At 42.1% G+C, this 27498-nt stretch overlaps 1 protein-coding gene across 5 annotated transcripts in view; it reads left to right on the forward strand.

Annotated features, from left to right (window-relative positions):
- The window catches only part of PPP1R1C (protein phosphatase 1 regulatory inhibitor subunit 1C), an 82019-nt gene that overhangs the window by 25300 nt on the left and 29221 nt on the right, over positions 1 to 27498 (forward strand). For 4 of the 5 annotated variants that reach the window (XM_006121696.4, XM_014572862.2, XM_075933753.1 and 1 more), the window contains exons 3-4: positions 12831 to 12868; positions 13940 to 14000. In XM_006121696.4, coding sequence (XP_006121758.1) covers positions 12831 to 12868; positions 13940 to 14000 — 99 coding nt within the window. Of the gene's footprint in view, positions 1 to 12830; positions 12869 to 13939; positions 14012 to 27498 lie in introns of all 5 variants that reach the window. The other variant, XM_006121698.4, reaches the window with a different exon arrangement.

Below are 27498 nucleotides of genomic sequence, written 5' to 3' on the forward strand. Positions count from 1 at the left end.
GTCCTGCACATGGGACACAAAACATTTTCTTACACTGGATGAAGTCCTGATTATAGGAGTCAAAGCTTCCACTGACTTTGTGAAAGTCAAGATTTCATTTATATTTATATGTTTATATTTCTTGTTCCCTTTTCATGGGCTGGGAGCAGAAAATTATTGGGTGGTTGGTTCTGTTTTGCTGATACAGGCCTTAAGTTTGCTAGATAACTTACATTGTTGGGGCTATTTTCATTTTTATAGGAAGCAGAGTGCAGTTTTCATAAAATATAGTTTCAAGCCAGTCTCTGAAATATTTTCTTAAGTTTTTCTAAGTTTTCTAGTTACAGCAGACATTGGTATGATGTCAGTGTATGTGAAACTTTATGAGAGTTCATGGTTAAACTTCTTTTCTGTTGAAAACAAGAAAAATATTGCTGTCTCCAAGTTGATATTCTTTCAGCATGAAAGATTTAGATGTTACTATAAAGCAACTCTCTGTTAGACATTATAATGCACCGTCTGTACACAGTGACACCTGGTGGTTTTCTCATAGACTTTTCCCTTATGGAAAATCTGAAGAACCCTCTGCACAGGACCAATTGCAAATTCAGTGGGAGGAAGTTTCTCTCTAAATTATGCCTGACGTTTCAATGAATTATTTATCCTTAATAATTTATCTCTACTAGTAAGACATTTTAAGCTGCATCCCGCACACAGTGTATGACATGTTAGAGATGTGAAAAGAAAAATACTTTCATTTATTCCGCTTCCACTCATTTACTCAGTCGCTAACTGAGAGGCAATTCCCTTTATTTCACACAAAGGAGATTGTGGGGTGTAGAGGCTTTAAGTTAAAATTAGCCATGTTTACAGTATGATTTAAAGCCAATTTCTACATCAATTATTAAATCAGGAGATTTATTTTAAAATCATGCCCCCCATCCATCGGATCATCTTCTCTTGTAAGAATTACCACGCCTGTAATTGCTGTTTTTTGACTGATGAGTGATTCAGGAAACTGCTCTCATTTTTGAAACCAGCTTCTACAGATACCAGTTTTTCCAACAGTCTTCTGAATGATGCTCATTCTATTGTAGTTAGAGCTGACCAAAAAAATGGCAAAAAATAAAATTGAACACATCCCAAAGTTTTTGACATTTTTTGTCAAAATGATGATTAACATTTCTATTGCCATTTCAATTTTTTTTTGACCAGCTCCAATTCTGATGAACATCTGCTAATCATCCTAGAAGACACAATGACCCTGGTGTTGACAATCTTCATAATCTTTAACACAAACTTTCTTCTGCCTTGGGCAAAGCCTAAAAATGTTGCTCCTTGTTTGCCTTTACTTCAGAGTCAAAATCTAGCCCTTTCATAGTATCATAGAATACTAGAACTGGAAGGGACCCTGAAAGGTCATCAGGTCTAGTCCTTTGCCCTCATAGGAGGACCAAGCACCATCAAATTGATGCCTGATAGATGTTTATCTAACCTGCTCTTAAATATCTCCAAAAAAGGTGATTCCAGAACCTTAAGGAGAACAATTTTTCTTCCTCCTTCTTGTAACATCCTTTAACATACTTGAAAACTGCTATCGTGTCCCCTCTAGGTCTTTTCTTTTTCAAACTAAACAAATCCAGTTCTTTCAGTTTTCCCTCATAGCTCACGTTTCCTAAATCTTTAATCATTTTTGTTGCTCTTCCCTGGACCCACTCCAATTTCATCCACATCTTTCTTGAAATGTGATGCCCAGAACTGGACACAATACTCCAATTGAGGCCTAATCAGTGCTCCACTATGACCTCTAGATCCCTTTCTGCAGTACTTCTTCCTTGACAGTCACGTCCCATTCTGTGTGTGTATGTGAAACTGTTTGGTCCTTCCTAAGTGGAGCACTTTGCATTTGTCCTTATTAAACTTTGTCCTATTTACCTCAGGCATTTCTCCAGTTTATCCAGATCATTTTGAATTATGACCCTATCCTCCAAAGCAGTTGCAACCTCTCCCAACTAGGTATCATCTGCAAACTTTATTAATCTGATTAAAGTAAATTAAAAGATACAGATTTAAAATAATGAGCAGATAGAGGGGAATGAAACCCTAATCCTACTGAATAGGTCAGCATTTTTACAAAGGTCTCTCATAGTTTAAAGAGATTAACAAGGGAAGAGATGGATAACCGCAGAGGGAGTAGAAAACTGGGCAAAAGAAATCACCAGAAGATTCTAATAATTATATCACCATTTCTTTCCATATGTGGGTCTTCGAGTCTCCCACATCTAAAGGGACAGTGCATGAGGTGTATCACTAGGGCTACTTGTGGGAGTAAATGCTCCTTAGTTTAGTTCAGCGTGTGAGGTAGCAAAATAGATACAATGTGACAACAAGGTCTTTCCTGTACCCATGCATATATGTTTGCATGCTTCCTGGACTCCATTTTTGTAAAAAACCCTTTATTTACAAAGTGATTGATAAAATGGATGAAACACAGAGGGGCTATGTCTACACTGGCCCAAGTAGGAATAAGAGATCCTCTGGAAAAGGGCTTTATTCTGGAGGATCGCGCCAGTCTGGACGCTCTTTTCCGGCTTTTCCCCAAGCCGGAAAAAAAGTGGTGGCCATGTTTATTTAAATCCCGCAGGGGATATTTAAATCCCCCGCGGATTTCCCTATTCCAAAGTTAGAAATTAGCATGCCTCTTCCGAAGAAGGGGCCAGTGTAGATGTAGCCAGGTTGTGTCTATGGTGTAGAGTACAAGCTAGAGAATCCAATATTGCAGGTGGACTCATGTGGTGGTATTAAGTAGATGGCAAACCATGAAGAAGTAGAGAGGAGAGTGAAGAACCCCAGCAGCAAATGCTCATTTTAGTTAGACAAGTGGAAATTTAGGGTAATGCCACTGATTATGGGAACTACTCTGGATTTGCTCCAGTGTAATAGATCAAAGTTTGGCCTCCCAGATAAAAATTAGATGACATTTTTATGCCTATAATAATAATTCATCTGGCCTTATTCACCACCATGATATTCCAGTTTTATGCCAATCTAATTCCATTGATTTCCATGAGTTATGCTGGAATAAAGCTGATCTAACACAGCAGTGAACTGCATACTATGGCTTTTTTCTCAGGATCTCATGTTATAGACAAATGCATTGAGATTTGCTTTTGAGATTTAAGATGGCTCCATATTCTCTTGATAAAAAATGACAGGCTCTGTATGTATGTTTTAGGGGAATTTTTATCTTTGTAAATTATGAAAGAGGGTTTTGTTTCATGTCCTGAATAATTCTTCAGTCATCACTGGGTTGCTAGGTATTGCTGCCCCCTCTTATGCAGCCAGTACTCCTACCAGATTTTGTAGAGAGACTCCATCCCCCTTCTGTTCTGAAATGTGATTTGTCCTTTTCATATGTGTTCATTTTTTTAATTTGTATCCTTTGGTATATATGGTTGTGACAATTTTCTTCCACTATTTGATCTGAGGAAGTGGGTCTGGCCCATGAAAGCTCATCACCTAATAAACCATCTTGTTAGTCTTTAAAGTGCTACACAGTCCTGTTTTTTTTTCGTTCAGATGGGTCTGTCTTTGTAGCAGACACTAGCATGTCTAGAGGAAATGACTGGTATTTTCTTTGTTTTAAAGTTAATTTTTAAAATTTCTATGGGGCAGGATTTATACTAATGAAAGAGCATGGCTGCTCCTGCTCCTAAACTAGTGTTTACATCTTAGTCGTCAGGCTCTCTGCTGAGAAGTGCAGGTATGCTAGTGAGAGGTAATCTAGCCTTCCACCTGGGATTAGGGCATGAGATTGCAATGCAGAGCCCCTCCATGCAACCTGGTGTGTGCTAAACTCAGATCCATCCATACACAGCCTTCCTGAGTCATTTTTTGTCAGACTTTCAATGGAGGCCCCTTCCTCAGTGTTCAAGGAGTGCACGGGCACCATTACATTGCAGGACACAGAAGGCTTTGCCTTACAGAAGAGTCTGATAGAATTTGATAGAAAATTGTACCTTTTTCCAATGGGCTTTTGGACCATCCTAAAGAATTTAAGAGAGACTTCTGTCCTTGGCATGGAATTATGTAATATGTTAAAAACTGTGTAGAAAGGGTATAATTCTCTATGAATCTTTGTGAGTCAGTAAATTCAGTACTTCAGTTTTAGGCTGAAATCAATCCCATTGAAGTTACATTGACACAGAGTTTGGCATCTTCTCTCCTACAAGTAGTAAATTTGGTAAAACACGGGTAGAAATCTATGGGTTCATGAGTAAGGGTCTAGATTAAACACAGGACTTGCAGTGACTGGATTTAATCTGAGTTATTAAGGATGCTTTAACTATTTTTATTTTAAGTAAGACATTCAATAGCATTGGTACCTGACATATATAGAATAATTTATTAATAATTATTTTAAAAAAGGCAGCCTCGTCACTAACTTAAAAAATCCGTAGCATGTAACTTAGTACAAGATTCTAGTGTCATGATTTTTTAAAAGACCACACACTATGATATACTTTATTCTATGTATTAAGGGAATACTGATTAAGGTCCCGATTCCAGAAAGTGATAAATCCTTGCAGAATCTCATTGGTTCTATAAGGCTCAATACAAGCATAAATGTTGATACATGTCAAGCTCTTTGCAGGATAAAATGACTGTCAAAATGGTGACTGACTCCTACAGGATCAGCCAACTATGATACCAGGTTACCTATTCGGTGCTCTCAAATTAACATTATTAATCTTGTGAAAGTAAGACATAGATCCATGCAGTCTATCTTAACCTGAACTCAAGGAGTTCCTTTGGTGAAGGTGCCTTGAATCAACAATACGGTAGGTTTCGTATGCTACTAATCCTAACAAAGGAACATTGTAAAAGAAGAAAGGGAAGAATAGCTTGAGAGAGTGCTTCTCTCCTGTGTTTTTATTAATGCTGTGTTTCCTGTGCAGATCTTGTTGTTAGGATTCCTTGAAGGACCAAGCAATAATTTAGATGCTGATTTGAGTATGAAATGCAGTGGAATGGTAAAGTACTTACCCTCTTGTCAGCACTAGAATAAGGGAGGGGAAAACTGCCTCCAGCTACACTTACCCTGGCAGCTGGAATATTGTAGTTTAATGAGGTACTTTTTCAGTGCAGAGATTTACAGAGGCACACACTAATGCTCAGCAGGATTTGCCATATTTCTTAGTAATTAAATGTAATTACATACGCATCAGCAGCAGATTTTTGCTTGGGAGACATAGACAAAAGAAAACCAGACAATTCACTTTGTCAAAGTGTGACCCCATGTTTGCCTGATTAGATATTTTTCAATTTCTTAGCTTACTAATTCAACAAGATAGCTTGTGAAGTGGTTAGACCATTATGGAAAATCCTCACTACTGGTTAAAAGCAGAAGAATGTAATATTTTTTATAATGGTTTGTGTGTGTGTGTGTTTTGGTGGCAATAAAAGCAGTTTTGGTGGCAGAAAATAAATAATACCCAGGCATTGAATTTCTCTGTTACATTCCATCTGAAATGTTTCCTCAATCCCACTCATATAGCTGATAACATCCCCATGAGACAGGTAGGTAGGTATCACTCATTTTATTGAGAAGGAAACTGAGGCACACAATTATTAAAGCCAACATTTTCAGAAAATTGCACATTCATCTGCTCCCATAGGTAGCATAAGAAATCACCCTATATATCACAAACTAGTCATTTGCATATGACTAGTTACTTGAGATTGCATGCTTAACTGCAGGTATTTCCTGTATAGTTTCGGTGCACAATTGCAGATGCAATTTTTGGAAAATCTGGGCTTACGTGACTTTCATAAGGTTACACAGAAAATCCCCAGCAAAAGTACTCTGTAGGGTGGTCTCTGGAGTATCTGAATCAAGGCCTCCCATGTACCCTCATGAGAAAGCCTTCCTTTGTCTCATTCACACCTAGATGGTCATCCTGCCATAAAGAACTAATAACTTTGTTTTTCCATCTAAGAAAATGAAGAATTTCAGCACGAGTCAAATTCATAGACATCAGTATTTGGTTCATTTGTTTCACATAAAAAATAGCCAGTTCTTATTTTGCTGTTAAACATGGCATTATCTTGCTACAGGGAAATTTTGACAAGTCAACACGAATGTAACAAAAACTGGTTGAACTTGTTACCAATTGTGGTGACCTTTGATTTTTCTCTAACTTGAGATTTAAAGTCCCTACCAATGTCCTGTTTCACACAACAAGCCAGATTCCACCTGCTTTGCTTGCTCCAGCTTCAGTGTCACAAAGAGCCCAAAATAGGCATAAGCAGTCCAGCTGGTTAGGGCTCCCTGCAGCTAAAGAGGGCCTCCATTATTAATATTTTCTGAGCAGGCAATATTCCTGCTTAGGACCTTCAAAAGGCTGGCAACAGCACGACAAAGAAACCAGAAACCCAGCAGATTTCTCCAGCTCACGATTCCTCTGCCATATTGGAATGGGGCCATATCTGGAGGAGGATCAAAAGACAGCACCACAGAGATGACTAAACCTCTTGCCCATATGGCAGGAGAGGGATGTGTGTGCAAAGAGGATTTGGGGATGTTCTAGACCAATGGCACCATATCCATTCTGCACCGAAACCAGACATCAAGACCCATTTTCCTGGGGTTTCATTACTCTTGCTTAGCACTACTGTGTTATCTCTTGCAGTAGCAGTGGAGACAGGCAATTCTTACTGCACAGCCAGTGATAAGGACAAAGCCAAGACCAAAATGGAGTAGTGCAGTAGGGATGCAGCTGCTTCAGAAAGCAAAGTGACAGATAATTGGAGGTGTTCAGAAAATGGTATTTTTTCCGTATGATAACATTTCATTCAAAACAAAACAAAACAAAACAAAACACAAACCTCCTCCTTCCCAAATTTTCAGCCAAAAAGCTGAAAGGTTTTGTTTTTCAGCCTAAAACTACTTGTCAATTTATGTTTTTTCGATAAGAACTCTTGACTTTTCTACATGAAACAGAAACTTTTAATGAACTTTTTTTGCAAGGATGTCAAAATCCAACTGTCCATCAAAAATCAGCTTCAACTGAACTTTTTCAACAAAGTCCGACTAATTAAACCAATGAAATAATATTGCCTATGATAATTAAGTTTCTGACTGCCATTAATATCAAGTTGAACGCTGATGAATGGGATGAATATATTCTTAGCCTGTTAGAAGTTTAAAATGATTGCTTTTTCATTACAAATTAAGCTCCATTGTCCTTTAATATTAATGCTTGCCTCTGAATGCCACATGAATTGGGCATATTCAGGGTTCTTCTCTCAGATCCTCTATTTTCCTTTCTGTTTGCACTAGAAAATTGGAGGAAATTTTAAAAAGGTAAACACGAGTGGAAGTAGCATTTTCCCTTTTCAAAATAACACTTTCTCTTATTTGTAATGGTCTATCTCTTTATATGCAAGAGAGAAGCATAAAGCGATACAGACTTTTTTCCTGTATGTATGTGGGAGGAATTAAAATGTGAGCATAAATGCTTTATTTTCCATTTCACCTCACTTTTTCATTTCCCCCTCCTTTTTCTAAGAGGAAAAGGGTGTTGAAATTAAAAAAGTAAGAGTAAGATTTTTACTTCCAAAGTAAAATTAAATGAAAAAAAATTAATTATGAAAAATTTTCACATGGAAAAAAATAATGGTTTCAATGAGCTCAACTCCTGAGTCACAATTCAGTGCCATACTGCCAAATTTGTTCTTCCTTGATGTTATTTTATAAATTGCTGGGCTTCACAGGCTGAACCTCAGTCAGAAATGGATCCTTTGTTGTACAGAAATATTACAAGGGCAAGGTTGCTGAATAGCCTTGTGTGACCCAATTTTGCCTCCTAGTGGAGTAGAGTAAAATGCAGAATTTTCCTGTGGGCTTATGCACATTTCTCAGTAATTACACCTGCCACTCACTGAGTTCTTTTGGTGCTGACAGCCGCTCTTTGCAACCTACTCTGCCTTCCCAGTCCCTGACTGAAAACTGGAGCAGAGGCTTTTATTTGTTCTTACCACTGGAATAGAAAGCAGATTACTTAGTCTGACAAGATACGATTTTGCAGGATGACTCCATAGGGGAGCCACTGGTGAGATCAGAGGCCAAGTCATTTAGAATATGTCACCTTGTGCCCTGCACAGTCTCTGTAAGTGCATTAAGTCTATCCGATGGGAGCAGAGGGAAGGGCAGCAGATGTGAACGCTCATGTTTCCTGTCTCCATTCTCATTCCAAAGAGACCACATGGTTCTCCCCACAGTATGGTCATGTTTCTTGGAAAAACTAATCGAGATTTGCGGGAAAACTGATAATCAAATGCAGCAGTGGTCGTTCTGACTCCCACCCAGAGCATGGCCTGCTTCTGACCTCTTTTATAACAGGGGGAATGTGGCATAACTCAACTAACTGCAAAATGAAGTATGTATGAGGATATGGCTATGCTAAGGATGGCTATGCACAGCTTTAGAGATTGATATGCTGTGAGGGATTTTCAGTGAAACATTTTCCCAGTGTCTCTCCCTCCACTTTGGAGAAATATCACTGGGACAAATCTTGCAGCTTTTCCTCACATGCAGGACTGTAGTTTTATCATTAACCTCAGTGGAGCCAGGATTTCACTTTTAATTATCAATCAACTCCAATATTTATGGCTTGTTTTAAGTCATTCCTCAAACTCTCTCAAGGAGGGTTAGCAAACAAAGAGTGATTTAGCAATGACACCATGCTGCCTACTCTTAACCAAATCCATGGGGATTTAGCAATGAATACCAAGTTAACATAACAACCCACAGTGTACTGAATTCCGTCATTCACATGGCACTCTGATTCAGAGATCACTGGTTCAGTTTGGTTCGCAAAGATAATACTCTTTCCTCTGCCTTTTCTGCCATCTCACTGATGACTCAGGTCTTTCTACATTGGGAGAATTTCCTGATAGAACTATACCAGTATAATTATACCATTATAGTTATATCTGTACAACTTACCATGTAGACACTTTTATTTGGGATATCATTGTCTTTTCCCTTAATAACTTATACTGCTTTCAAAGTAACTCAAGCTAGCTCAGAAAAAGGCAGTCATGCTCAAATAGAATAGTCCACCCAGAGGGTTACATGTAGGTATAACTATAGCACTATACTTACACTGGTATACTTCTGCTAGTACAGGGGTGGCCAACCCATTACAGATAAAAAGCCAAAATAGTGGTGGATACAGCGCAAAGAGCTGAGGGAAAGAAGTTGTTGAGCACAAAAACAAAAACAAACAAAAAAATAGCTGCCCCTTTAAGAGCTGCGTGTGGTCTAAGCAGGCTTTTGTCGGCCACAGCATCAGATATTGCTGCCCCAAGCAGTGCCCTGACCAGTCAAGGGAAAATGGTCAGAATTGGGGAATGCAGAACTGCCGTGGGTATGGGAGCCACAATTTTTCCTTTGAAGAGCTGCATGTGGCTCGCAATCCATGGGTTGGCCACCCCTGTGCTAGTAAATCCCCTCATGTAGATTAATCCTCAGTTGTTCATTCACTCCATGTTACTCTCCACTCTTATGCCCTTCTTTCTCATCAAAATAATTCATCCTTTCACCTCTGCTCCCCGCTAGTGTCATGCTGCCAGAAGTGACTTGTGGCACTCAGGAGGTGCACCACCCCATCCATGCTGTTGCCAAAATTGTAATTGCTAAATAGGGTCCACCCTCATGTCCTCTCTATGCCCCTCTTTGTGGTTCTCCTGCACCTCCTGCCCCTTCAAGCACCAGTTACCCATGCATGCCACTGAATACATCTGTGGGGAAATCCTGGGGCAATGTGGGTGTTGATTGGGTCCTACCCACTTATCACTCTACTATCACTACAACTCAGTTGTTTCCCTTGTGTTCTGTTCATCTAAATTCCTTGCCAAACAGCTCCATTTCTCCAGCTGCATTGAGTCTTGCACCCACAACTCCAGCCTCTTTACCATACCTTTGGAATCCCCATCCGTTTCACCCCACCCTGCCTCTTGAGTAAGAATTCACTGACTGAGACTGTCCAGATCCATTGTAAGGTCTCTTCTCGCCTTCCTCCCTCCTTCTTTCTTTCTTTCTTTCTTTCTTTCTTTCTTTCTCTCTCTCTCTCACAAAAGCTACAGTGTATGTTGGTTTACTCTCTTCCCCTGAACTGTATCTGCTTCGTTGAGCTACACTCCTCCTGGCAACTAATTTCCATCACCACTGCCTCTCTGACCACCACTTCTTCTCCTTTCTTCCCTTCACCTCTCAGCTCATAGACTGCACTGCTTGCACCTGCTGCCCGAAGCCTGGCTGCTTTAGCTCTACACTGGATCCTTTCTGGTCCGTTTTCAGGTCTCCCCACACGCTACTGAAATTGCAAACACCGTCAGTTCATATGATTTCAGTGACTTAATTTAAAATCATTAAATGGATTTTGTTCCTTCTCGGATTTTCATAGAGGTGCTAGGCTGGGTATTTTGTGCTAGTTGCATTAGAGTCACTTAAGGGTATGTCTACACTTGCACCCTATTTTGAAATAGGGATGCAAATGAAGACATTTGAAATTGCAAATGAAGCCGGGATTTAAATATCCTGTGCTTCATTTGCATATTTGCATTATGACGCTATTTCGAAATAAAACATACTGTGTAGATGCTTTATTTCGAGAGAAAACCCTTCTCTCAAAATAACTGTTAAACCTCATTTTGTGAGGAATAAGGGTTATTTCGAGAGAAGGATTTTCTCTCAAAATAAAGCGTTTACACAGTGCATTTTATTTCTAAATAGCACTATTTTGAAATAGCGCCATAACGTGAATATGCAAATGAAGTGCGGGACATTTAAATCCCAGCTTCATCTGCAATTTCGAATGTCTTCATTTGCATACCTATTTCAAAATAGGGTGCAAGTGTAAACACACACTAAGTGATTTTTTTTTCTAAGCCCACACAGGGTCAAACACTGTTCACATTACTGGCTGCAGTGTAAGTGCTGCTGGGAATCAGTTGACCAGGCTAGTTTAGCAGCAATCTTCATTGCTGATAAGTGTAATGTGAGCCCTCTGAAAAGAATTGCAAAAGTGCACGTTCTGTTAACTAAAGCTGTGCAAACCCTAAATAGGGAAACTTGATACCAGACAAAATTTGACTGGAGGCAGGGTTTTGTTCCCAGCCCAAGATCCTGCTCAAGTTTTGTTGTGACATTCGCTATCCTGAGTAGATTTAAGATGGAATGTCACCAAACTCCACTTTCATTGACCTTTGTTCAAAAATGAAACACAGGGTCCTGATCATGAAAATCCCTGACTCACTCAATTCCCATTCAAATCAAATGCTTCTCTTGACCACACAAAGCATTAACAATCTCTTTGTTAGTGCTTTCAGTCTTTAGATCCCTTTAGGAAGAAGGGTCAGTCTCACTATCCCTATTGTGTAGATAGGTAACTGAAAAATGACTTCTACAATGTCACACAACAAGCCAATGTCAGGAACAGGCCCTGTGACTTTAAGCCCTGCACTCTGTGTGCTGACCCAGGCTACCCCCTTCTTTAGAAATGGGCTCTAATTTTTAATTCAGGGCCTCTTTTATTTCATTGTACACAGTGGAATGTCAGTAATTTTAATGTGTGTCTTTTAAAGTCATGAATTGAATCAGTTAATGTTTGTATGGTTCTCAAATACTATAGAAATGAGCACCATAGAAAACAGCATGAATAAATAAATAAATTCTTTCTGGCTCTGATAGAATAATCTCTCTCACATACACTCTCACACACAGAGAGAGTTTATCTGTAAAGACAAAGTTGGGTTGAAGTATTTTGTAGTGGGTCTCATTCTTCAGATACACATGCACAAATTCACCAGACTTTAGTGAGCAGTGAACAGGGGAATTTTAGGATGGGACTTCTTAGGGTGGGGCCCATGTATCTTGATGGTGACAGATGTCACACTATATTTTAGTGTCACACTATATGTTTAGTGTCACTCTATAATTACACTGTATCTGAGGTCTTGCTTACTAGATAGTGTAGTAATTGGCAAATCATTCTTGAGAACTGACAACTTACTTTTTGACTATTAACAACATGCAAGGTGTGACAACAATAGAAAAGTAATAATTTCATGCAACAGGGCGTAAACTGATGGTGACTACATGCTAGGAAGCAGTTGACCTCCTGTTCCATGTACAGCATCAGACAGTGTACTCGATAAATTTTAAGAGGTATTTACTTTCTTTCAAAGTGCTAAATGTGGGTAATTGACAGAGGCAATCAACTGCAATCTGTAATAACAAGAACCACTCCATGGTCACTTCTGACTCCAAACTAGTGCTCTATCATGAATCTTTTAAACTTCAAATAATTATATTTAGAATTGCTATTTTATATATAATGTTAAGATGCTCTATCAGTGACATTTTGCTGTTATATTAATAATTTAGCAGCTTGTAGTTGTTATGAATGATTACCACTTAATTTCTAGCTGTGCCTATAAATGGCTAGGTTTTCTGCAAACATAAAAGAAGGTGAAGTCCCTGCCCCAAAGACTTACGGTCTAAGGGACAGATTTCCTAAAGAGTTCATCATCTATTGTTCTCAACAAGAACTGATGAGTGCGACGTGCTTTTGGAAATCTGGCTAAAGCACTTATTTGTTTAAGGGTATGGATCTTTTTGGTCTAGAGGGCAGACAAAGGCTGGGGGAAACTTGTAAATCAGTGGTATAACTCCTTATTTATAGTGGAAATAATGCTGAGATCAGAATATGTTCCACAATATTTACCCTGGAAAAAAGCTTTTGATATTTCCTTTTCTCTAACTGATTTTTCCCCCTTTATAGAAATAGATGAGAAGAGAAAGAACAACTCACAAGGAGACGTAAGTTAGTTACATTTTTTTAAATAGTGGGCTATTGTTTAACAGCCATTTTGAAAATGTATTCATTCTTGTTTTGCTGGTTTATACGATTGTTTATACTATCAGGCTTCCTTAACTGACACAGCTTTTCGTGGATAAAGCTTCTAGATAAATTACTTTGTACAAATACCTGTTACTCCTCTACTTTTCGTTATCTTCTCCATTAGTCTTTAGTCAGGTTAATGAGCACAGCAAATGCTATTTAGCAGTGCAGGGGAGATCAGGGTTTGCAAGTTTCCTTTCTAATTCTGTATTAGAGCCATAGCTAGTGCCCATTGAAATCAATTAGTTTTTTCCATTGACTTCAGTGGGTATTAGCTCAAGTATTAAGTTTGCAGTGAAGTCTAAGGTGAGTTCTTTCAATCCACCCCCCTGCTTCCCACCAACCCTTCTGGCTCCCCTGGATCTCTTTCTCTTGTGCTGGGGTTTTAAAAAAGCGAGCACTGCTTTAAATAGCAAAGGGCAGCATTGATTGCTTCTAAGATCTATATACAGATGTCTGAAGCTTGACTGTGGTGAGGATCAGCATCACGTCACACATTGAATGTAAATAGCTCTCTTTTAATACAACAAATATTTTATTCATAAACAACATCTTTCCATCCATTATGATACAGTAGGATAATAGTAATGGCATATACATTCCACAAGGCAAGAAATGTGTTCCCAGAACTGCAAATATCCCTGCTTCATTTTCCAAATTACACTGATGTTACCTATGCAAAAGCCTTCTCTGAGACAGTGTGCTGTAACACATATGAATCATATCCAAGATAACCATGCCACCATATTAGATAATAATTGTCTGGATTGTCTACCACTGACTGGAGCAGAGTTAATAGGGACCCAGAGGGAAATTAAGGCTATGTGAGCAATACAAGCCATGCTGGGAAAAGAAGCAATGTAGAAAAACTGAATAGCTTGATAAATAGCAGACTTGATTCCGTCCCCCGTCCCGGGGGCCAGGAAATGGTCTGCCATGGTTTGACTGTTTCCTTCTATGTCTATTAAACTTCTTTCTCTTATTTCTAGTCACAGAACGCCTCCCCTAAGCAGAGGAAGCAGAGCGTGTACACTCCTCCTGCCATCAAAGGTACTGTTCAGGTACTGTTTCTCGTTATGCTAATGCTTGTTTTGTTTCTGCCCACGAGTTTTCCACCATCTCCCTAGAATAAAACTCAACAACTAGATAAACAATGAGCACATTTGCCCAAGGATAACTCAAACTAGCAATGGTTGGTTGCTTTAATTCCTATCTACCTGTGCATCTTATCAACACATTTTCATACTGTGAATTAATTTCCCTCTACATTTTTTCTCTTGAAGGAAGTAGCCTAGCAGAACTGTTATAAAACAGTCATTACTTCTCAGCTTCTAGATGCTATCACTAGCCTATGGTAACACACAGGTAGCCAATTGTGCAGCTCAGTCTTTATGCAATTAGTCCTATTGCTTTGAATACAACTACTTGCATGAATGTTAGCAGGATGTGGCCCATACAGTTCATTCCTTTTTTTAAAGCATTTCTTTGTGTCGTTTCTTGCCTTTTGGGCAGCTACAAAAAAGAGGAAAGCTCAAATCTGAACACTGAGCATCTGCTCCCATAATGTCTAGAACTCTTAGGCTGATAACAATAAATGCTGAGAATTCTCAGCATTTCCCAGGAAGGCTTTGGCCAAGATCCTCTAATGTATTTAGGTGCCTACCTCTAATTGATTTCCACTGGAGTTAAATGCCTAAATAACTTTGTGGCTCTGAGCCTTTTCAGAATTTGGAGCTGAATATAAGCAAGAGGAGTGGAAGTGGTGATCGGGACTTTAGCCATGTTTCTGAAATGGGCTGAACAGTGCTTGTTGTTGGTCACATTTTCAGCTAAGTGTGTGCAAAACTGGTTCACTTGCACCATTGACACTTATTGTCAGCACTGGACAATTTTCATAGTGCAGGCGAGAGTCCATTCTTGCAAGCTGGAAAGTGTCTCCTGCCAGGTGTTGAGTGTCCTCAATTCTCGATTGCTTCTAATAAACATAAATGATCATGTAGTAAAGAAGCAGAATTAGTGTAAAGTTAGCACTATTTCCAGTTAAGCTACTATATATAACCAGCCAATTAGCCCGTCATAAGACGGGATTTTCAGGTCTCCCCTCCACGTCGGTCTTCTCTCCTGAGCCTACCGGTCTCTTGCTCCGTCTCTCTCTCTTTCTCTCTCTCTCTCTCTCTCTCTCTCTCACCGTCCTGCCCCCCTTCACCTCCCACTGTGGTGCTCGGCTGACTTCTGCGCCGCTCAGCCGGGCCGCCGCGGGGGAGCAAGCAGTGCAAGCAGCCATTTGGGGTCCCCCATGGCAGCCTGGCTGGGCAGCGCAGAAGACAGCTGAGCACCACAGCAGGAGGTGAAGGGGGATGCGAAAGGGGGTGGGACGGTGATGTACATGGCCAGGCCCTGCCCCCTGGCCATGTACATCACCACACTGCCCCCCTTCGCCTCCCGCCGTGGCACTCAGCTGACTTCTGTGCCACTCAGCTGGGTCGCCGCGGGGGAGCAAGCAGCACCCCTGTGATGCATGGGAACCGCAGCACCCAAATGGCCGCTTGCGCTGCTTGGTCCCCCGCGGCGACCCAGCTGAGCGGCGTAGAAGTCATCTGAGCACCATGGTGGGAGGCGAAGGACGTGACTCACGCAACAGCGCCACCCAGAGGGAACAGCCAGGGAGGCAACAGCCCTGCCCAGAGGGAACAGCCAGCATTTCAGTGTTAGAGTCACAGACATTGGACTACTATATATATGATTACAAAATGCCCTATGTTATCCCATGATAGTTTAGTCTATATGGGTATGTCTACCCTGCCACCCTAGTTTGAACTAGGGTGGCTAATGTAGTCATTCAAACTTGAAAATGAAGCCTGGGATTAAAATATCCCGGGCTTTATTTGCGTGTTCCCGAGCGCCGCCATTTTTAAATGCCCGGTAGTTTGAACTCCCTGCCCACGGCTCATTGCAGGAGGAGTAACGGTAGTTCGAATTAGGAGCTTTAATTCGAACTACCTAGTCCATGACACCTGTAGCCGTTGGCAGGGAGTTCAAACTACCGGGCATTTAAAAATGGCGGCGCCCTCGAACATGCAAATAAAGCCTGGGATATTTTAATACCGGGCTTCATTTGCAAGTTTGAATGACTACATTAACCACCCTAGTTCGAACTAGCATGGCTAGTGTAGACAGACCCTAACACAGGTACACATACTTTGTCCCATAATTTGAAACCTCCAGCTCTGCTGACAGTATCCATTATAATGATCTCACCCAGATGTATGGGAATTGTGTACCACACTGGACTAATTATTTACTACTCCTGGGTAAAATTTCATTTATTACTGGATCTTAGAAATATATTGCTCTATCCAGTTATATTGATCTAAATCACACAGCTTTGGTATGGGAAGCAACAGTGGATAATAACTTACATATTGTTTGGCTATAGACCAAGTTCAAATTAAATATCATGAAAAAAATACTGGATATATACAAAATTTAAGTTTCTGTGTTTCCTCTTGATGATGATGTTTTTTCATGGGCCCACAAGCTTTACTCTCCTCTTAGAATATCAGGTAATGTTTAGGCTCTAGTGTTGCTTATAATTCTTTAGATTAGATGTAAGCATGGTTACTTTCTATTGAGAGCCTCACTGCAGAGTGACAGGCTTTCTAGTTAAAAATCACACCATTTTCTCAGAGGCTGAAGAGATCACAGCTGGGTTGAAATGGTTTGTAAATAAAACAAAGCAAAACACCACACTCCCCCAAAGTATCCCTACACACCATAGGCCAGATTCTGCTCCCTCTCACATCATTATGAACCTCAACAACTTCTCCTGTAAATGGAATGCATTAATGTGAACTAGTAACCTTTTAGTTCACCCACATGATGTCTACACAGGGGAGTTACAGTGCAGCACTTTGGTATGCACTGCTATTCACACCCATATAGTCCAAAGTGTAGGACAGTATATAATCCTAGAGCCATAAGATTAGAAGGGACTGACTGTCAGGGTCATCTAGTGTAACCCACTGCCAATGTAACCCACATACCTTCTGAGTGTGGTTCACTGTCCCATCTAATGGCACTTAGATCACCTACAGAGAGAGAGAGAGACTGAGTTTGCTGTATAGACTTACCTGAGAGCCAGCTGGTTTTTAGCTCAAGCAGTAGAGACCCATGCACTAAACTCTGGAGGTCCCTTCCATCTTCAGTTCTGCCTCTCGGCATTACACCAAAATGTAGGATTTGGTATATCTAAACATTCAAGACAGATGGCTATCTAGCCTCCTTTTGAAAACCTCCAGTGAAGGAGCTTCCACAACCTCTTTAGGCAGTCTTTTCCTCTGGCCTATGATTCTTACAGTTAGGATTTTTTCCCCCTGAAATTTAATCTAAATCTGCTGTGCTGTACTTTGAACCCGTTGCCTCTTGTCCTGTCCTCTGTGGCAAGAAAAAATAAATTTTCTCCATCTTTTTTTTTAATGGCAGCCTGTCAAATATTAGAATCCTGCTATCATGTCCCTCCCTAATCTTCCTTTTCCAAACTAAATATACACAGTTCTTCAGCTTTTGCTCATGTGTGTTAGTTAGAATGCACCATAAATTTCCTCTTGATCTGGTGGTCTAAAATAGAGGCCCAGCCTAACATCACTATTACTCTTTTCTCTTTTTATCCTCACCCTAAACTCGCAGGAGATCTGCCACTGACTTCCTTTTAGACCTCAGAACAAGTGAAAACATTCTTGACATACAGAGAGATGCCTCTTCCTTTATTCCCATACCTATCCTGGAACAAGCTATATCCAAAGAAGAAAGTAAGCTGGTGTACTCCGGTGTGGTGCACCAGTAAGAAAGTGGCTGACGGGGGGAGGGTTTGGGATGCTACTGGCCACTGTATGCAGGTGAGGTTCCCATGCTGGCACTAGCATGGGTATCCCACCTTTCCCCTTCTGGCCCTACAGGAGCCTGGGCCTGAGCCAGCATCCACAGCACCTGGTCAGTACAGCCACAGTGCACCCAGCCTTCAGCCCTGGGGATCCAGCAGCAAGGCGGTGCAGTCGCTGCTACCCTGGCCAGTCCCAGAGATCTTGTGGCCAGGCAGCATGGTGGCCATACTCCCCACCCAGAGCCCCCACACTGTCTGCCCTGAGCCCTCCACCACCACAGTCCCCTACCCTTAGCCCTGCCCCTGACACCCAACCTCCTGCCTTGACTGTTGCACCCCCTGCTCCAAACCTGCCCCCCCCCCACACTCCATCCCAAAATTTCTTACAGGTACTGTTGTATTGCAATCCTTCCCCAACTACCTGCCCTGCAATACAAAAGTTCCAAAGAAATTTAAGCTACTTTCACCCCTGGATTCCCCAGGGTTGGTACTTCAATTTTGGAAGAAGTCATATTAAGTCAGGGCTGCCTAGGGGGAAGGGCAAAGGGGGCAGCTGGGGCTATTGGGGCAGCAGTGTTGGCTGAAGTCCTCGGCCTTTTATATTGCTGCTGGAGCCCCACATGGCATGGCCTGGGTGGCATTGAGGGCTAGCTGGGCAAGGTGACATGGGGACTGGGTGACATTGAAGGCTGGCTGCTCCTAGCCACATGATGTCCAGAGATGCCCTTCCCAAGATTTGATAGATGGAGCCCATCCGAGCACACTAATCCTCTTTCCTGGAACATTGTCTCATTGAAGAAGCCAAAGCCCTCTCACCAATACCACCTGTGTAGTCATGCTTTTACTTTCACAGTAGTCCCTGCCCAGGCCTTTTCTTTCAACAGGGAGGACAGATGAGAACACCACTTGTGTCCCAAATTCTGTTATCCTTCTGTTTTATCCTTCTTCTCAGAACCATGGAATCTGTAGTGATATGCTCAAGGTCATTCTTGGTTGTACTGTTGGTGCGCCTGTGGGTAAGCAGCAAGTGGTAGTAGCCAGAGAGCTTGGTGAGTCTTGGCATGCTCTCCATCCTATTCTGAATTCCAGCTTAAGCAAGTAGCACGCTTTTCAGCATTCCTGGACCAGACAACAGATGAATGCCTCTGTCCTCATTAGCAGGGAGTCCTCAACTTGGATCTATAGGTCTTTGACCTTTTTTCCAGTACAGAGGCCATTTTGTACTATGTACAGACCAAGTCACTTCTGTCCTCCAGGAGAAAGATAAACATGGCACATCCTGTGAAAGTCACAACAGCCAATCTCTCACTTTCCATATTTTCTTCCTCGTAATGTATGTAGAGACTGATCAGATGATGCATTTACTATTCCCAGAAGTCTGGAAGGGGAAAACAGTGTGGGTTCCCTTCTTAGGTGACCTCTCATGCAAACAACTTCTGTTTGTTTCTCCTCTGTCCGCTTTTCACTGGGTTTGCAATGGGCTATATAAGGCTGCTGGCTCAACATAGTTGCCCTGGCTCAAAACCTCACCTGGTTTTAACTTCAATCAACCACTCAAAGCAGTGGTGGGCAATAACTGGCCCATGGGCTGTACGTGGTTTGACAGCATTAGCCCTTGTATTTATCTACATCTCTGCAGGTGTGGGGACTAGCAGCTCTTATTGGCCATTGGTCCCCTTTCCTGGATAATGGGAATTACGGGAAGAGGTGTCCCAGTCCACGCCACTTCCTGCCACTGGTCTGGGAAAGCACTCTGTGTGTCACAGCTAAATGCAAGATGGAAAAGATTGCTTAGTGCAAAAAATTAGCACATCACATAACTCTGCCATCATAGGACAAAAAGGGAGGAGGGGTTAGTGATTTATTGATTGTTGTAAAGAGCCATAAACCTAGTGTCTCTGATCAGCCCATGATTTTTAGTGTCAAGCAGAATTATGAATTTAAGCTTCTAGGCTCTCCTTTTGAAAGAAGGAGGACTGATAGGTCAGATTCTGAGAGATTGCTTTGTAAAAAGACCAAGAGAAGTTGCTCTAACAAAAGACATTACTTCACCCACCTGGGAATGTTTCAGCTATAACTATACTCCATGCAGGAAATTAAATTATTCTTTGAGATACCAAAGATACCAAATTAAAACATATTGTTAACTTAATAGGTTAAAAAGATGGTAAGTAAAAGCTACCCTGGGCAGCAGCAACTTGCTGTAAATTGTGCTATGTAGCACCATGGTTAAACTATAGCAAAAGTTGCAGGATCCCATGGGACTGATCTGTTGGGATCATCATGGATTGTCCCCAGCTCATGACTGTTAAACGTAGACTCATATGACTTCTGCAGCAAGCACCTAGATTTCACGTAGGCATCTTTTCCAGTATGGCTTCCATGGATTTTGACTCTATCCAGCTGTTGACTTTTGTGCACTCACTGCAGTCTATACATTTCAACATGCTGGTTTGTGAGTTGCAACAAAATCCAAAATCATATGCTGTTACAACTCACAGTTTCAATATTTGCAAACATTTGTGTATACTTTAGCTCCTTCTGGATATTTTTTCCTAAATGAAAGGCCATCACAGAACCAGTAGGGTAGGAAATAGCTGACTCATCCTCTCATCCTAGGTTGTGTGGCTTTGTTTTTTACTGGAATGCAGTATGCTGGAAAAATCAATGTGAGTGTTATTGATTTAAGAAGATATCTACAGAGTGAAGCAGACAGCAGACCAGATAACAGTTCCGTACACTATCCTTGTTAGTATTATATTACCATGCTTAATGGACAGCAAGAGACATTTTCCATTTTGCTGTCGAAAATGTGTTTCTTCCCCCCCCCCCCCCCCCCGATGGTTGCTAATTCAGTGCTAATACCATAGTATAAATATTTAGCAAAATCAGAATCTGAAGACATTATTCCTTTTGCACAAAATTATGTCTTAGCTGAATATTTTCAGCATGACACAGATTTGCTTTATCTCATCATATAATATTTTATATACCCATCCCTTCCTAACTCATAATGCTACTAATAATGAATAGTGTACGGCAAACAGGGAAAGGTGAAATTGTTTTGCCTGATTTCAAACCTGCCATTTAGCATGAGCCAAATCCTCAGCTGATGTAAGCCAATATAGCTCCCCAGACTTCAGAAGACCTGTACTGATTTACACCTGATAAGGATCTGGTCCTCTGTGTTCAAAAGGCCACTGATATTTTATTAATTATTATTATTTACCTATTTATTTAGGAAACGTGCTTGTCTAATTCTACTTGCACTTCTGCCTGTCCCCCCCACCAGTACCCTCCACCACACAGCAGCCACCTCACTCAGCCTTGGGCCTCCGTCTCCCATCTCTGCATGCCCCCTCGCTCTACAAGCATATATGCACCAGCGCTGATTTTCCCCCATCCATCTCTCCCCTTCTTTCCTGAGCCCTGATCCTCATGTCTGCAGATTTGCACCTACCTGTGATGAACAAGATAGGATTATGGGCTAAATGGACCATAGGTTTGACCCAATATGGCAATGTCAGAAGGTGGCTGGTCTTTTAAGAAGAGATAGGTCTCAGCCCCACCTGTGACGTCACCAACTTTCTTTAGCAGGTGGGAAAATGAAAACGGTCATGTGACCCAATCAGACCTCTGGGGTAGATAAAGGAGACATCTGGGAGACTCTTTGGGTGAATCAAAGGCCAGAGCTGGAGGAGTTGCAGGAAGTAGAAAGGCAGGGGACACATTAGAGGAAGAAGGACTGAGATGCTGTGGAGGAAAGCTGGAAGATCGTACCCCAACTTAGAAGCCCTTGAGCAAAGGACTTTATTATGAAGGTTTTTTTGTCTTCTGTTTCTTAAAGATCATGTTGCCAACCTGGCTGGAACTGGAGGAGGGATCAGGGTGAAACTAAGCCAAGAGGGAAGGGATTATGTCTGCCACCAGAAACTGCATGTAATCACTCAATACATTAGACCCCCAGGTATCTTGTTTTAAATACTTTGGATTGTGGAAAGTCTCTGATAGACCCACAAGGGAGCTGAGGATGGGTTGCCTACAAGACTACCTCATGCTATGCAAGGTGCTCTGGAGATGGCAACCGTACTACAGGTAACCCTGTGCCAGATTTGTAATGGTATTTAGGTGCCTAGCTCCTATTGAAATATCCCTATTTGGGTCTTGTTGGTTCCACTGAAATGATCCAATACCGCTTGGGTCCTACTCCCCACATGTACCTATGCACCCTTCTCCTTGTAGGATCTCACAGCATAGCAAAGCAAGGAGGGATCTCTATTTCCCTTTGTCATGGGCCCAGGATTTTCAAGGAGCCAAAGGGAGAGGGAAAGTTTTGTTCTCCACCTTTCTCTGTCTCTCTAAATCCAAATCAGGGGAGCTAAAGTGACCCAGCATATTGGGGGATCTAAATTTGCCCTTCCCAGGAAAGGGAAATGTGAGTCTTTAGAGTATCTTTAGGCTACTGCCACTGGGGAGAGGAAAGGGAGCCATTGGGAACCACATGGCACCTTCATCCTCCTCCTCTTGAACCCACAGAGAAGTCATAGGTAATAATGGTGCTCCCATAAATGAAGGCACTTCTGTGGGAAGTGAATTTAAGCTGCCAGTGCTGATGGCAGGGTACACATATCCATGCAGTAATGCTCCCTCAGTGTGACTTACCAATTTACAGTGAAGAGCACAGATACAGGCTTAGGGCTGCTACACATGATTGCTCATCACCACACCTGCCTTTGTGCCCAGCCAGACTTCCCTTAAACAAGTGTGGTTTTGTTAGTGTCAGCTCTGAAAGGAAATGACAGGGTTTAAATGACAGGAAACTTTGTGTACACATCCCACAATAACCAAACTCACCAGGGTTCATCTATCTGTACATTATCTACATTTTATCCTTTCAGGACTAACAGTTTAAACACCAAAAAGCCCTTCCATTCTGCAAAATCCCAAAGCATTTAGGGTATGTCTACACTATACCACTAGTTCGAACTAGCAGGGTAATGTAGGCATACCGCACTTGCAAATGAAGCCCGGGATTTGAATTTCCCGGGCTTCATTTGCATAAGCCGGCCGGCGCCATTTTTAAATGCCGGCTTGTTCGAACCCCGTGCTGCGCGGCTACACGCGGCACAGGCTAGATAGTTCGGAATGGTTTGCTAGTTCGAACTATCTGTACGCCTCGAGGAACGTGGAACGAGGCGCACAGATAGTTCGAACTAGCAAGCCATTCCGAACTATCTAGCCCGTGCCACGTGTAGCCGCGCGGCACGGGGTTCGAACAAGCCGGCATTTAAAAATGGCGCCGGCCGGCTTATGCAAATGAAGCCCGGGAAATTCAAATCCCGGGCTTCATTTGCAAGTGCGGTATGCCTACATTACCACCCTAGTTCGAACTAGGGTGGTAGTGTAGACATACCCTTACAGACTTCACCAACAATGGGTCAAATTATGGCTATCCTGTGTGGATATGTTAGAGGAGCAAGGCAGTATGATTCCTTCATTTGCTCTGGCACTTCTGCCCAGCAAACGACCATAGGATCTGATCCATTGACTCCAGTGGGCTTTGAATCAAACCTCTAATGGTGTTCTTTGTGTTTGCTGAGTCAGTATTGCCAATTAGCCAGCAACACTCCAAAATTCATCTTGTTACTCAGTCAAGATGTTTTTGCCTCCTGTCCCTCTGCAAGTTTTATGGAAGCTCAGGTTTTATTCCTCTATACAGAGCAGTAGTTAGTGTGACAGGGTTTCATGGTTTCATTTAAAAACCCCATTCTTGTAATGAATTTTGTTCTGCTTAAGAATAAAAGTATGTTCTAGAGATGGACCCAAGCTACTAAGTTTGGAACTGGATTGATGCTGAACTTTCCCCAAGCCATGGGACGTTTAGAGATAGGATTTGAGTTTAGTCCATTATTGAACTAGGATCCCTTTGTGATGTCTGGATTCAGAGCCGTATTAGAACTCTTCCAGTTCAAGTAGTGTTCAGCAAAGCTGGTTGAACACTTTTAGTCAAAACCAATTTCCTTAAGAAAATTCAGTTTTGATTAAACCATTATTACCTGTGCAATTGTACTGATTTTGGACAAAAATCTCATTTTGAAAAAAAACAATTCTTAAACATGTCAAAGCACAACATGCTGGATATTGAAACTGCTCCATTTCAAAATGATTTTATTTAAAAATGTATTTTATATACTGGTAGGACCTCCTTGTCCCAGCATCCTTGGAACCTGACTGGTCCTGAACCAGGGAGTATTCCCCCAGCCACTACTGGTCCTGATGCCACTGGGGTTCCAGGCCAGGACCAGGACTCTCCTTTGGTTGCCACTGGCTGCACTCTCACTGGGGATTCCCCCCAGTCACCACTGGCCCTGATCCCAATGAGGATCCTCCCCTAGCTGATGCCAGGGTTCATGGCTGGGGATTCCCCCAGCTGCCACCTCCTCAGCTGCTTCCTGGGTTCCCAGCTGGAGCAGGGGATTCCTCTTGGCTGCTGGTGGGGCTCTCTGGTCTGGGGCTCTCTAGGGCTGGACTCCACACCCATCACAGGACCAGCCCCTGCCAGCTCAGCCAGGGCTTTCAGGCACCCATGGGACTCCCAACTGGCTCATGCTCCTTGCCCCGGGGCTCTCTTGTCCAGTAACATCCATGGTCCCTCCTTCTGGACCACGGATGTTGCCAGACCAGGGCCCCAGATTTGGGAGGTTCAACCTGTATATATAAAAATCTAAAATAGTTGAAATCAAATCACAGAATTTTGAATTTGCTCAGTAGAAACAATTTTGCCCTTTTGAATTTCTCTGCAAAAGTTTTCAAAACTTTGGCTTTTTTCCCAATTCAGGATTTTTTTTTTTAAATATTGAAAATTTTCAGAGGATAGAAAAGCTGTTTTCCATCCTGTTCTAATGTTCAGATATAGGAATGTGATTAATGTATGGCTCTGATATTTATAGTAATAGCTGATTGAGCTCATTCTAGCTTTTTTGATGAATTTTAGGTGCCAAGCTTGTGAAGTCCCTGCTTGCTTTTTTCCTCTAAAGGAAAAAGATATGTAGAATTAATGATTAAAAAGCATGATGTCCTTCCTGATATATATTATTTATTAGAAGCAATTGGTACAATATGTGACCACAAGCAAAATCTGTAGCTCCTTAGGCCAATTGGAAGGTGTCTGATGCATCTCTTTACTTTGTGACTGCAGGTTAGCAAGTTACATGGATGTGGGCTGGCGATTTTTGATACTTAGTGTAAGCATGGTGCATACTGAGCTGAGAGGCCCTCCAGGATTGCCATGACTCCGAGTTCCCTACAGCTCCAATCACATACATCTCAGATTAAATTTAGACAGATTGTCAGCAGCATGAAACATGCCTCAGGAGATAGGGAGCAGCCAATATCCATAGAACTCTGCATAATATTTAAGTGCAATTTTCATATGCTAACAAACTCTCCTAATTACACCGGGTTCCAAGCCTAATTAAATCCCTTAGTCCAACAGCATTGCACTATATTACAAAGTAATATACGATGCCTCTGCTAATGTCACACAACTGTAGTAGAGGTTTTCCAAGGTGCACACTAAGAAAGCTACTGCACTTGGGTCCCACATCTACCATCCTGCGTCTGTTTGCCCTGAAGCTTCCCTTGCCTACACCAGCTGCAACATTGGTTCTTTCCTGGGGCTCTCATGCATGTTTCCTGGGCCCAGGGCCCCTATGTGCCACCTCTTGATGGAAATGAGGTTCTGTGCTCCAGCTGCCAGGTCCCCAGGCCCAGTACTGAACCCCTCAGACTTCCTTGCAGCTTAAGCACTCCCTTTCCCAGAACATCAACGTTGTGTATACTCAGGTGTACACTGACCTCTTCAGCGATGCAAGATAGTGATAACAGATACTTACACTTCATAAAGGCTCCAAAATAAATCCCACTTTCTCTTTATTAGCGTAAGTAATGAATAGATATAGACAAAACAAGAGAACACCTATATGCATTACCCTGCCCCAGTTTCTTCACTACCTTATGAACATGCTCTGTGCTTAGATCAGAGTTTGCTAAGGAGTATAGTATTACTCCCTCTTGCACATAGCTGGTCCTCTAAATCATGAAGTCCTTCCTTCCGGTGCAGCCAGTTTCCTTCTTCCTTAGCTGGTCCTCTATATCACACCCTCAGCTGTGAAAGCCTGACCCTCTGTTCCTCTCCCTGCTTATACTTTCTCCATGTCTGTGAGTTCCCTCACCAACTTCTCAGCATTTGTGTTGTACCAGCACCTGATTTCATTGTTTCTCTTCTTAGAAATTCCACAGCTCCAACCTCATTTTGAGACTTTGGAGAAAACTGACTTTCCCCCAAACTTCAGCCATCCCATTTTTCTGCATGGGCCAGGTCTAGTCATTGTCACTAACCCTTAACAACTATTTTTCCAAAGGTAGATGCACTAGCACCATTCTTTGCTCCATAGCATGAAAAATATGAGGCAAGAATACAGTAAAAATCATCACAAGGGATTTAACACAGAGTTCATAATAGCAAAATAAATTCATAAATTTTATGTAGGCCAATTTCCAGGTCATCTCAGCCTGTAATTCTCTGGAGGGAAAATTTCTTCATTATATTCTACAATAAGGCTAATTAGTAGCAAGGATGATGATGAGTTTGCAGAGAAGATGACATTCCAGTCATTGATAAGCCTGAGAGGGTAGGGGAAATGATTTCAAAAAGAGCTCATCTGCACTTGGGCTGAATTCTGGGCTGTTCCTGAAGCTGAGCGAGGATCCATCAAGCCATCAAAAATCTAGTTTGGTGCTGTGTGTGCAGAGCCTCTCTCCCCCAGTCTCTGAAATGGAAACAATCGACGAATGAAAAAGAATGACCCATAATTAGTATTGATGTTGTGAATGTAGCCCAGTGTGAGGCAGGAGGACAGGTCAAGGGCAGACCATGCAACACTTTTAAATGCACACATACTGATCTCCACTTTTCAATGGGCAGTGCGTGGCTTTGAAGAGCAATGACCTGAAGCTGAGGGCCCATGTTCCTGGGAGGATCTACTGTGGACAGGACATGAGGGGCAGGAAATGTAGATGGTGAGACTAGAAGCAATTCAGCCCCATGGATGGAGTAGTGGTTTAATGAAGTTCAGTGTGGCCCACATTCATCCTCACTCTTTTCAAAGGAACCATGACTTTAGGAACAGTATGCATACTAGCTAGATAGTTGGGATTGCTCTGCAAAGGCTTCCATGGCCTAAGTAGTGTCCACTGGCCTTTAACCCTCTTGTGAGGCAGGTGGCAAATGGGAAGAGCAGGAGCAGCTCAAGGAGAGCTGCTGGCAACTGGCACCCTAGGTGGAATGTGCGATCGGCGCCCCCACCTCCATAGCCCTCAAAGGCATGATGTCATCATTGGGCTCTGCGTTAAACGCGGCGCACTAGGCAACTGTTGAGGTTGCCTACATCCACGGGTTGCTCCTGGGGAAGAGCCATATTACTGTAGCAGCATCCTGCTCTTAGTGTTCGGATCCCTCAATTCTTGCATGTTGCTGCTGCACTACTTGCATTGCCTTCCACACCCAGTCCCCTCCCTCCCTGCAATGCCATTACCCCGGCTCAACTATAGGGCCCTCCATGGCAACAGAAAAGTGAGGAAGGATTTGCCGCAGTGTGCTGGGATTCA

The sequence above is a fragment of the Pelodiscus sinensis genome, chromosome 7, assembly GCF_049634645.1.
Source record: "Pelodiscus sinensis isolate JC-2024 chromosome 7, ASM4963464v1, whole genome shotgun sequence".
Lineage (NCBI taxonomy): Eukaryota > Metazoa > Chordata > Testudines > Trionychidae > Pelodiscus > Pelodiscus sinensis.